Source organism: Rhinolophus hipposideros, assembly GCF_964194185.1.
Source record: "Rhinolophus hipposideros genome assembly, chromosome: 2".
In the NCBI taxonomy this organism is placed as follows: Eukaryota; Metazoa; Chordata; class Mammalia; order Chiroptera; family Rhinolophidae; genus Rhinolophus; species Rhinolophus hipposideros.
Window position 1 is genome coordinate 47859841 of NC_138048.1, and position 13105 is coordinate 47872945.

The 13105-nt window shown below is 35.6% G+C and overlaps 1 protein-coding gene across 3 annotated transcripts in view; it reads left to right on the forward strand.

The window, feature by feature from the left end:
- EAF2 (ELL associated factor 2) overlaps positions 1 to 13105 on the forward strand; it is an 89870-nt gene that overhangs the window by 69645 nt on the left and 7120 nt on the right. For all 3 annotated transcript variants that reach the window (XM_081075610.1, XM_081075609.1, XM_081075608.1), the window contains exons 4-5: positions 275 to 420; positions 11669 to 11929. In XM_081075610.1, coding sequence (XP_080931736.1) covers positions 327 to 420; positions 11669 to 11929 — 355 coding nt within the window. In that variant the 5' untranslated portion in view covers positions 275 to 326. The remainder of the gene's footprint in view (positions 1 to 274; positions 421 to 11668; positions 11930 to 13105) is intronic.

The window sequence follows — 13105 nt, forward strand, 5'->3', positions numbered from 1 at the left end:
TTTGAGCAGCGGTGGTTTTTTTTGGGGGGGGGGAGTTTTCACTCATATTTGTATCCCTCAGTGGACCTGTGTATTTGCCATGCATTATACAGAGGGCTCAATAAATAGTTATAAATAAATTGTTAAATAATGAATAAAAGCAATGTTTTAATTCTTGAATATAATATTAAGGTTGTATAGGGAAAAGAATAAGTGGTCAATTTTAGTAACTTTTAAGTTAAAATGCATTGCCATCATACATACCTATTTTGACCTTTGATACTCTTAATTGCAGAGTTGAAGGAAGCAGTAAAATTCAGTCTCGTGCAGAGCAACAGCAGCAACAAATGCGGAATTTAACTAGGACTCCTAATTTTGTAAAACATTCTCCATCCGAAGACAAGATGTCCCCAACATCTCCAATGGATGATATTGAAAGAGGTAAAATCTAAGTGTCTATAATGTTCCTTTATAAGAAATTATTAAGAATAAGTGAAAATTTTCATTTTAATTAACAAGGCAACTAATTATAAACTTATTGAGAGCTTAATATTTTTTATGTATCTTTTGGGGGGGAGAAGAGTGTAGATTATGATTTAGGATGTTATGTAATTATGTATCTATGTAAGAGCATTTGTATCTTTTTTTATTATTCAGGGGGAAAAGTGTTTAGATGTGTGTAACTGGAGTTTTCTTCTTTTTGACAGTTGTGATGATTCAAATTCAGTTCTTCACAGCATCTTCCTGTCGAAGTTCTTTATGTATAGCCAAACTATAGATGTCTAAGATGTCACCCAACCAATAGTGAAGTGAGGAGATGTAGTAAGCGGAAGCAGCAGGCAAGTTCTTCTCAACTGCTGCTTACTTCTCAGCAGGAAGTGTTTCTAGGGAGGCACAGTCCTTTTGAAAGTAAGAAAACTTAAATCTCCTTTTTTTTTTACTTAGCTGCAGTTTGGGTGTTGGTGTTACAGTAATTGTGGTAGGAATAAGACCCAGTTCACCAAAGTATGCAAGTATTTTCTTCTACACTTTTCCTTCATAACTTGCATGTTGCGCTCAATTCTACTTGCCCCCTTCTAGACCCAGTAAAGTATTAGTTCCCTAATGTATTAGGGTTCCATACCCTTGTTGTTAAAAGGGATCTTGAATTTTATTATTATATCATATCTGTTTCCAAATGGGTTTGAATCATGATTTCATTATATACATGTATACACTAAAATACTGAAACAGAAAATAATGGTATTAAAGGGGAAGAGGAAGAAAATTTGTTAATTAATAAAACATTAAATTTAGAGCTGAGCTTCCTAGCCACTAAGACAAAAAAAAAAAAGACCTAAGTAGCATATTCTGTATCATCTAAGAAACAACTTCCAAAGAATCAGACTCTTCACTGCTACTAAATTCTAAAAGGAATTCATCATATGAAACCTGTTCTATATAAGGAAGCATTAAACTATATAGTATCTTCAACAATAATTTTATAGCACAATAAGTTTCTTTATGTGCCAGTTTTTTAGCAGAAACCTTAATAAATCATTTATTGAACTATTATATTGTAGAAGATAAGTTAACATGATCCAAGCATAAGATCTAACTTTATATAAGAATTGACATTGAGATATTTGTATGGCATATTCCTTAGATGGTCTTCTTTTAAATATTTCCTTGACCTTACTATGCATGTCTCCTCCTATGGTTGAATCATCTTTTTACATTTACATCTAGATGTCTGGCACTTCTGTTAGTTTTTCTCTGGTTTAATTTTTACATTTATACCTTGGCTTCACCTGGAATTTTAGTTTAAGAAATAAGATAAGACTCCAAATTTCCCTACTTTCTAATAGCATCAATAAACAGTATTGATAAAGAATCAACAAATATAGTATTGACAGAGCATATATCAATGCCCATTTATTGAATAAACCATCATTTCTTCTATAGATATGAAAAGCCATTTTTTCCACATGCAAAATTTCTATAAGGATTAAGCCTACTCACAGCATAAAATACACAATGGCCAATAAATATATGAAAAATTGGTCAAACTCACTAATGCTTTTAAAATGCAAAATTTAAAAGTAAGAAATATTTTTTATTTATGAGCTTGGCAATAGCTAAAACATTTGTCAACATTCAATACTGGTGAGGACATAAAGGGAAGCAAGTATGTTCATACATTTTTTTGAAGATTTTTATTAAAATATAGCTAATGTACAATATTATTTTAGTTTCAGGGGTACACCATAGTTATTCAACATCTATACACCTAAAGAAGTGATCACCATGATAAATCCAGCAACCATCTGAGACCATACCACGCTATCACAATATTATTGACTGTATTCCCTATGCTGTACATTACATCTCCATGACTTATTTGTTTTATACCTGGAAATTTGAACCTCTTATTCCCCTTCACCTTTTTCACCCCCTTTTTTAATTTTTCAATTCCAGTTGACATTCAATATTATTTTATATTAGTTTCAGGTGTATAGCATAGTGGTTAGACATTTATATATTTACAAAGTCATCCCCCTGACTAGTCTAGTACCCACCTGGCACTATATGTAGTTATTACCATATTATTGACTATATTCCATCCCCCTGACTAGTCTAGTACCCACCTGGCACTATATATAGTTATTACCATATTATTGACTATATTCCATCCCCCTGACTAGTCTAGTACCCACCTGGCACTATATATAGTTATTACCATATTATTGACTATATTCCATTTACTTTACTTTACATCGCCATGACTATTTCATAACTACCAATTTCAAGGATATTGGCCTGTAATTTATTTTTTTTGTAATATTTTTGTCTGGCTTTGCAGTCGGGGTAATGGGAGCCTCATAAAAGAGTTTGGGAACCGTCCATCCTTTTGAATTTTTTGGAATGGAATGAGAAGGATAGGTATTAATTCTTCTTTGATTGTTTGGTAAAATTCACCTGTGAAGCCACCTCGTCCAGGACTTTTGTGTGGGAGAGGTTTTGGGGGTTTTGGGGGGAGGTTTTTTTAAATTACTGATTCGATTTCATTAGTAGTAATCAGTCAATTCAGATTTTCTGCTGCTTCTTGATTCAGCCTTAGAAGATTGTATGCTTCTAGGAACTTACCCATTTCTTCCAGATTGTTGAATTTGTTAGCATGTAATTGTTCGTAGTATTTTTTTTTATTCCTTTGTATCTGTGGTGTCAATTGTCACTTCTCCCTTTCATTTCTGATTTTATTTATTTCAATCCTCTCTCTTTTTTCTTAATGAGTACAGTTAAGGGTTTATCAATTTTATTTATCGTTTCAAAGAACTGGCTCTTGGTTTCATTGATATTTTAGACTCTATTTTGTTTATTTTCTTTCTGATCTTCCTTATTTCCTTCCTTCTACTCACTTTGGGCTTTGTTTGCTATTCTTTTTCCAGTTCCCTTAGGTATAAAGTTAGACTGTTTATTTGAGATTTTTCTTGTTTCTTGAGGTAGGCCTGTATTGCTATGAATTTCCTTCTTAGGACTGCTTTCACTGTGTCCCATAGATTTGGGGTCGTTGAATTTTCACTTCTTTGTGTCTCAAGGTATCTTTTGATTTCTTCTTTGATCTCATTGTTAACCCATTCATTGTTTAGTCACATGTTATTTGTTTGTGTGTTTTTCAGTTTTTTTCTTATGATTGATTTCTAGTTCCATACCACTGTAGTCAGAAGAAATGCTTTGTATGATTTCAGCCTGCTTAAATTTATTGAGACTTGTTCTGTAACCTAACATGTGATCCATTTTTTAAAATGTTTCATGTGCACTTAAGAAGAATGTATATTCTGCTATTTGGGAAGGAAATGCTCTAAAAATATCCATTAAATCCTTCTGATGTAATGTGTCATTAATGACCACTGTTTCCTTGTTGATTTTCTGGCTGGAAGATCTATCTCTTGATATCAGTGGAGTGTTAAATTCCCGTACTATGATTGTATTACTGTCAATCTCTCCCTTTATATCTGTTAATACTTGCTTTATGTATTTAGGTACTCCTGTGTTGAATGCATAAATGTTTACAAGGGTTATATCCTCTTGTTGGATTGATCCCTTTATCATTATGAAATGTCCTTCTTTATCTCTTATTATGGCCTTTGTTTTAAAGTCTATTTTATCTGATGTAAGTTTTGCTGCTCCAGCTTCTGTTTCATTTCCATTCGCATGAAATATCTTCTTCCATCCTTTTACTTGTAATCTGTGTGTGTCTTTTGATCTAAAGTAGGTCTCTTATAGACTACATATGTATGGGTCTTGTTTTCTTATCCATTCACCTACCCTATGTATTTGATTGGACCATTTAATCCATTTACATTTAAAGTGATTTTTGATAAGTATGTAGTTATTGCCATTTTGTTACTCATATTTATATTCTCCTCCCCCCCTTTCTTCTTAAAGAAGTCCCTTTAACATTTCTTGTAATACTGGTTTAGTGCTAATAAATTCCTTTAGCTTTCTCTTGTCTGGAAAGCTCTTTATCTCTCCTTCAATTTTTTATTTATTTATTTTTTATTAGTTTCAGGTGTACAAAACAAGGTAATACTTAGACATTCATCATTCACATCCCTCACACTGTGAACCCCCCTCCCCCCACCCACCACCACCCCCCCGGCCCCACACCGAGCCACCACACCACATATATAAAATTATAGTTGGCATTCATCAATGCCCAGCCTCTGGTGTACAATGTCATGATCAGGCATCCACAGTATCTCTGAGATGATAGCCTTCCTGGGTAGAGTAGTCTTGGTTCTAGTTCTTTGCTTTTCATCATTTTGAATATTTCTTGCCAGTCACTTCTGAATTGCAAAGTTTCTGTTGAGAAATCAGCAGATGGTCTTATGGGAGTTCCCTTGTAGGTAACTAGCAGGCTTTCTCTTGCTGCTTTTAAGATTCTGTCTTTAACCTTTGGCATTTTAATTATAATGTGTCTTGGTGTGGGCCTGTTTGGGTTTATCTTGTTTGGGACTCTGCACTTTCTGGACTTGTATGTCTTTCCTTTGCCAGGTTAGGGAAGTTTTTTCATCATTATTTCTTTAAATAGATTTTCAATCCCTGCTTTCTCTCTTCCTTTGTTAACCCTTTGATGCAAATGTTGTTATGCTTGGTGTTGTCCCAGGGATCCCTTAAACTATCCTTATTTGTTTTGTATTCTCTCTCCTTCCCTCCCCCCCCCCTGCTGTTCCATTTGGGTGTTTTATGCTACCTTGTCTCCTGAATCGCTGATTTGATCCTTTGCTTCATCTCATCTACTATTGACTCTTTCTGGTGTGTTCTTCATTTATGTTATTTTGTTCTTTATTTCTGACTGGTGGTTTTTTACAGTCTCTATGTCATTTTTTTATGCTCTCTATGTCCTTTTTTATGCTTACTATCACTTTGTTAAAGTTCTCACTAAGTTCTTTAAGCATCCTTTACAACTGGTGTTTTGAACTCTGTATCTGGTAGATTGCTTGCCTCCATTTCATTTAGGTTTGTGTGTGTGTGTGTGTGTGTGTGTGTGTGTGTGTGTGTAGTTTTCTTCAGTTCTTTCATTTGGGACATTTTTCTTTATTTCTTCATTATGGCTGCTGCTTTGTTTTTATTTCTATATTTTTAGTAGAACCGCTATGTCTCCCAGTCCTGGCAGGGTGGCCTTATGTAGTAGGTGTCCTATGGGGCCCAATGGCGCAATCTCCCTGATCACCAGCACTTGGTGCTCCAGGAGTGTCCCTTCTGTGGGTTTCATGTGTCCTCTTGCTATATAGTTGTACCTTGAGTGCTGTTGGCATGTCAGTTGGTAGGAATGACCCTCAGGCTTACTGGCTGTGAGAATTGCCTGTGGTCATAGCATACGAGTTGCTGTGCTGGGGCTGAATCCACAAAGCAAGATTTATCCCAATGGTCTCTGGTGCCTGTTTGGACCACCCTTTAGGTGTGCCACTTCTGAAACTAATCAGGTGGTGGACTAATATGCCGGTTCTGGGGCCTCTTGGGAGGGACTCATCTGCAGTTCAAGGTCAGCTGCTGCCTATGACTTGTCCAGGGCTACCCGGTAGGAGCTACAAAGCAATCCGCAGTTGACCACTGCCTGTGCTGGACTTGGAGTTGCATGGAAGAGGCCACACAGAGAACTAAGGCCATCTATCACCACTACGGGGTCTGGGGCAGCTCAGCTAAAGGCTTAGGGCACCTAGAGGCCTGCCGCTTCCTGCTAGCTGTCCATAAGGCTCAGCTGCTGAAAGAGCCTAGGGTACTACAGGAGTTGGGTGGGCCAAGTCCCAGGGAGTCACCAGTGTGGAGTGAGTGGAGCTCACCAGGCCAATGAAATTTCATGTTTGGCTATGTGGAGGGAGAGCTCAACACAGGAAAGATGGCACCTGCTCTCTGGCTACACAGGAGGAGGGCTCAACATAGGGACAATGGCAGCTTTTCCTACAGCCCTCTCCCTGAATCCCTGCTTCTCTGTCTCTTCTCATATGTCTCTGGCACCTCCAGAGCCTCAGTTCCTTCACCGTAGCCCAGAGTGATGCTTTGGAGTGAGTCTGGATGTGGGCCCTTTAAGAAGATGTCTAGATTTCCAGTTGCCTTGCATCTCACCTGATTGGATGGAATCCCCGCTGATTTTCACAGCCAGTTGCCATGGGGGCTCCTCTTCCTAGCAGTGGTATTCTGAACTATGGAGCCCATGTGGTTCTGGGACTCTTCACTCTTCAGGAGGGACCTCTGCAGCTGAGATATCCCTCCCAATTCTTGACCACCACACATGGGTGTGGGGCCGGCCAGTTTTGTGTCTCCACCCTTCCTACAAGTCTGAAGGTGGCTTCTCTATATCCTTAGTTATAGGACTTCTGTTCAGCTAGACTTTAAATGGTTCTCTAGGTTGATTGTTCTATAACTTAGTTGCAATTTTAATGTGGTCATGGGAGGAAGGCAAGCACAACATCCACCATCTTGACCAGCTATTCATACATTTTTGAATGAATGCCAACTATAATTTTATATATATAATGTGATGGCTCGGTGCGAGGTCGGAGTGATAGTGGATGGGGGGAGGGGGGTTCACAGTGTGAGGGATATAAATGATGAACGTCTAAGTATTACCTTGTCCTATACACCTGAAACTAATAAATTAAAATAAAGTAAAATAAAAAAGAAAATATAAATTGACACATACTTATTTTTTGTAGAGGATTTTTTTCCTACAAAGCACTTAGAACAGTGTCTAGTCCATAGGAAGTACTAAATGGGGGTTTGTTATCATTATAATCATCCTTATTTGCTCATAACTATTAAAATAAAAATATCCCTTACCTAGAATTTATCCTGTAGTGAAACTTGTACAATTAGATATATTCACAGATATCTATATCATGTCACATAAGAATGTTCCATGCAGCGTTTTTTGTGCAAAGGAAAAAACTGGAAAAATCCCAAGTGCCCATCAAGAAGGGATTACAATACTACACATCCATTTTTAGTAACAAAGAAGGCAATCCAGATATATTATTAAGCAAAAAAGCAAGTTTTTACATATAATATGTGTGTACATGAAACATTTTTGAAAACAAAATTTGTATAAGTTGTAAATTTATAGAACTTGGAAGAATTATACTAAAATGTATGCATTATCTTTGGGGGTTTGGATTATAGGAAACTTTCTTTTTTTTAATGGTACAAATTTTTTGACTTTTTACAATGAATTTGTTATTTTTCAGATGAGTATTTATTTAGAAGATAATATAATGTTGAAGAATAATGTTAATATAAAACCACTCATTTTGAGTTAATTTTGGTGTATGGTGACAGATAGCAGTCTTGTTTTGTTCTTTTGCATGTGGCTTTCCAATTTTCCTGTTGCAATTTATTGAAGAGACTTTCTTTTCTCCGTTGTATGTTTCTGGCTCCTATGTCAAAAATTATCTGTCCATATATATGTGGGTTTATTTCTGGGTTTGCAATTCTATTCCTTTGGTCTGTGTGTCTGTTTTTCTGCCAATACTAAGCTGTTTTGATTATTGTCACTTTGAAGTATAATTTGAAGTCAAGGAATGTGATACCTCTGGCCTTGTTCTTTTTTCTCAGGATTGCCTTGGCTATTCAGGAGTCTTTTGTGATTCCATACAAATCTAATGATTTTTTTGTTCTGTCTCTTTAAATAAATACCATTGGGATTTTTGATGTGGATTGCATTACATCTGTATATTGCTTTGGGTAATATGGCCTTTTTAATTATGTTGATTCTTCCAATCCATGAACACAAACTATCTTTTCATTTCTTTGTGTCTTCTTCAATTTCTTTTAGTGAGGTCTTATAGTTTTCAGTGTATATGTTCTTCACATCCTTTGTTGTTTATTCCTAGATATCTCACTCTTTTTGTTGCAATTGCAAAAGGAATTGTTTAACTCAGAATGGATCAAAGACCTAAATATAAGATCTGAAACAATAAATTGCATAGAAGAAAACATAGGTACTAAACTTATGGACCTTGACCTTGGAGAAGATTTTACGAACTTGACCTCAAAAGCAAGGGAAGTAAAAGCAAAAATAAATGAATGGTACTATACCAAACTAAAAAGCTTCTGCACAGCAAAAGAAACCATCAACAAAACAAAGAGGCAATCAACCAAATGGAAGAAGGTATTTGCAAATACCTCCGATAGGGTGCTAATATCCAAAATATATAAAGAATTCATACAATTCTACAACAATAACAGAAATAATATGATTAAAAAAATGGGCAGAGGGCCTGAACAGACACTTCTCCAAAGAAGACATACAAACAGCCAATAGATCTATGAAAAGATGCTCAACTTCACTAGCTGTTAGGGAAATGCAATTAAAACCACAGTGAAATACCACCTCACACTTGTTAAAATGGCTATTATCAACAAGTGTTGGAGAGGTTGTAGAGAAAAAGGAACGCTTATATACTGCTGGTGGGAATGTAAATTTGTGGAGCCACTATGGAAAACAGCATGGAGATGCCCCCCAAAATTAAGAATAGAATTACCATATGACCCAGCAATCCCTCTTCTGGGTATCTACCAAAAAAAAATGTAAAAAAAAATTATCCATAAAGATATATGTACCCCTATGTTCATTGCAGCATTATTCATAGTAGCCAAGACATGGAAACAACTGAAGTGTCCTTCCATAGATGACTGGGTAAAGATGTGGTACATACATACAATGGAATATTACTTGGCCATAAGAAAAGATGAAATGCTACCATTTGTGACAACATGGATGGATCTTGAGATTATCATGTTAAGCCAAATAAGTCAGATAGAAAAAGTAGAAAGCCATATAATTTCACTCATATGTGGGATCTAAAACTGAAAGCAACAAACAAGACAAACAAGCAAAAGCTCATATAAACACAGTCAACAGTTTAATGGTCACCAGAGGGTAAAGGGGAAGGAGATAGAAGATAAAGGGAGTCAAATATATGGTGACGGAATATTTTACTTTGAGTGGTGAACACAAAATGCAATATATAGAAGATGTGTTATAGAATTGTATACTTGAAACCTATATAATTTTGTTAGCCAATGTCACCCCAATAAATTCAATTTAAAAAATCTTAAAATAAATAAAAATAATATACAAAATCTTATGGTATGTAATAAAAGCAGTTCTAAAAGGGAAGTTTATAGTAATATATACCTACAATAAGAAAAAAGAAAATTCTTAACTAATCTAACTTTACACTTCAAAGAACTAGAAAAAGAGCAAAGTAAGCCCAAAGTTAGAAGAAGGAAGGAAATTATAATTATCAGAGCAGAAATAAAAGAAATAGAGACTAGAAAAACTATTAATAAAAAAGATGAATGAAACTAGATTGATTTTTTGTAAAGATAAAATTGACAAACCTTTAACTAGACCAACAAAGAAAGAAAAAGAGAAGGCTTAAATAAAGTCAGAAATGAAAGAGATATTGCAACAGATACCACAGATACAAATGTTCATAAGGGACTACTAAATTGGATCACATAGAAGAAATGGATAAATTCCTAAAAATAAACAACCTACCAAGACTAAATCATGAAGAAATAGAAAATCCGAACAGACCAATAATGTATGAAGATTGAAGTAATCAAATGAACTAATCAAAAACCTTCTAGCAAAGAAAACGCCGAGACCAGATGGCCTCACTGGTGAAATTCTACCAAATGTTCAAAGCATTAATGCCAATTTTTCTCAAGCTATTCCAGAAAATTGAAGAAGAGGGAACACTTTCAAATTCATTTTTATGAGGCCAGCATTACCCTGATAGCCTGATACTACAAGAAGAGAAAATTATAGGCCAACATCTGATGAACATAGATGCAGACATCCTCAACAAAATACTAGCAAACCAAATTCAGCAGCACATTAGAAGGCATGATCAAGTGGGATTTTTGCCTGGGATGCAAAAATGTTGTAACATGCTAACCAATAAACATGATATACCACATTAATAGAATGAAGATTAAAAATTATATGATCATTTCGGTAGATGCAAAAAACGTTTGACAAAATTCAGCATACTTTCATGATGAAACTAATTTTGTGTACACTTTAAGTACATACAATTTTATTTGTCAATTATACCTCAATAGAGTCAACAAAAAAAAGAAATTCATCTGTATATATTATGTTGCATTATATGTATTGGGGAAATAAGAGCTGGAGGATATTTTCTGCTGAAACAGATTTTAATTTTTACAGTTTTAATTTTTCACACTTTTATTATATTTTATTTGAATAACATGTATGTTTGAGTATAATGGTATAAATAAGTGTAGTGCTTAGATTTAGACACCGTCTGTCTTTTTTTATGTAAGATTTTATTGGGGAGGGGGAACAGGACTTTATTGGGGAACAGTGTGTACTTCCAGGACTTTTTTCCAAGTCAAGTTGTTGTCCTTTCAGTCTTAGTTGTGGAGGGCGCAGCTCAGCTCCAGGTCCACTTGCCATTGCTAGTTGCAGGGGGCGCAGCCCACCATCCCTTGCAGGAGTCGAGGAATCGAGGAATCGAACTGGCAACCTTGTGGTTGAGAGCCCACGCTCCAACCAACTGAGCCATCCGTGAAGCAGCTCAGCTCAAGGTGCCATGTTCAATCTTAGTTGCAGGGGGCGGAGCCCACCATCCCTTGTGGGACTCGAGGATTTGAACTGGCAACCTTGTGGTTGAGAGCCCACTGGCCCATGTGGGAATCGAACCGACAGCCTTCGGATTTAGGAGCATGGAGCTCTAACCGCCTGAGCCACCAGTCCAGGCCTTCCCCCCCCCCTTTTTTTTTAACTTATGGGTGGGTAGTAATAAAGAGCAAACTCAAGATCTAACAATAGGTGATTTGGGTGTCAAAATGTAAAATGCCAGTTTCCAAGCAGAATTTAAAAACACATGTGGTCACAACAAAGTATTAGCAATGATTATTCCTGGGAAGTAGAATTAAAGGAACTTGAAGAGGGGATAGGAAGAAGGATGTTACTTTTCATTTTGCGCTCATAGAGAAGTTTTTTTATATAAAATTTAGCTTTAAATGTACGTATGTTTATGCTCATATGTTTAGTCTTACTTATTCCTCATCAATGCTTTCTTAGAAACTAACCATTTACATTTTATTTATTTAGTATTTATATTTAATATTATTTATTTAACCTATCTATTCAATTCTGTTATGTTTTCAGAACTGAAGGCAGAAGCTAGTCTAATGGACCAGATGAGTAGTTGTGATAGTTCATCGGATTCTAAAAGTTCATCATCTTCAAGCAGTGAGGATAGTTCCAGTGACTCAGAAAATGAAGAGTACAGATCCTCTCCTTCTGATCCGGGGAATTACATCTCAGGACATCCTACCATGTCTGCCATGCCACAGTGCAGGATTCCTGACATAGATCCCAGTCATGATAGAGATCCTAACAGCAGTGGCCTTCTGATGAATACTTTAAGTAAGTCTACATAAGCATGAGTAATTAGAAAAGTAAGAATTCACTGTGAACCCATACTGGCTATGATCTAAAATTTGGATAAAGAGAAATACTTTTATTTTATTAATTTGATACTGTTAACTATTACCCTCCTACTGAATTATTCATTTTCTTTTGACTCTGTGACGTAATGCCTTTTTGGGTTTTTTTTTTTTTGCCATCTTTCCAGATACCTTTCTCTCTCTTCTTTGCTGGTTTATAATCTACTGTCTATTAGAGCTAGAGTTCCTCAAGGTTTAATCCTAGGTCTTGTTTTCTTTTTATTCTATATTCTTCTCCTAGATAATCTCCATATGCTGTCGCAATCAATAGATAACTTGTAAATATTTTCATCTCTGAACCAGACCTCTGAGCTCTAGATACATAAATCCAACATCATTTCTTAGTAAAAGGCATTTCAAATTCACTTTGTCTAAAACCAGCTTATAATATTTGGCTAAGTATGTTTCTTCTTAGTGAAAGGCAACCCAGAAGCCTGATTGTATTCAAGGGTTAACTTCTCTTTACAATATAGTCGGTCCTTCACTGAGACCTGTTTTTTTTACATCCTTAATATTTCTCAGATTCATCTACTTCTTTGCATCTTCACCACTGTCATTCTAAACAGACCATTATTTCTTGCTTTTACTGTACAATGACTTCTTATGGGTTCAGCCCATATCTACTCAAAACCATTTTTAATCTATTATGTACATTGCAGCCATATTGATCTTTTCATAACTCAACTATAATTTGTCACCTCTTCTGCTTTACACTTTTCAATAGCTTTTAAATTCTTCTAGAATTTAAGCAACAAAACACCTGAACATAATTGTCTTGCTCTTTCTGTATTAGTAACATTTGCCTTCTTTTGCCACTATACTCAAATACTTTCACCCACCTCAGGGCCCTTACACGTGCTGTCCATTCAGCCAGAAACACTTCCTTTTCATGTAGTTAACTTTTTCTCTTTTAGATTACAATTCAAGGTTTACTTTATCAAGAAAACCTTCCTTGCCTTCCTGACAACATCAGATCCCCTTTTTTATAGGTCTTCAGAGTAATATCTTCTTAATATCAAATTTCACAATTATAAATTTATATTTATTTGTATGATTTGCTCTCTTTTAAAGTATAAGCTCCAGGAAGACAGTGACC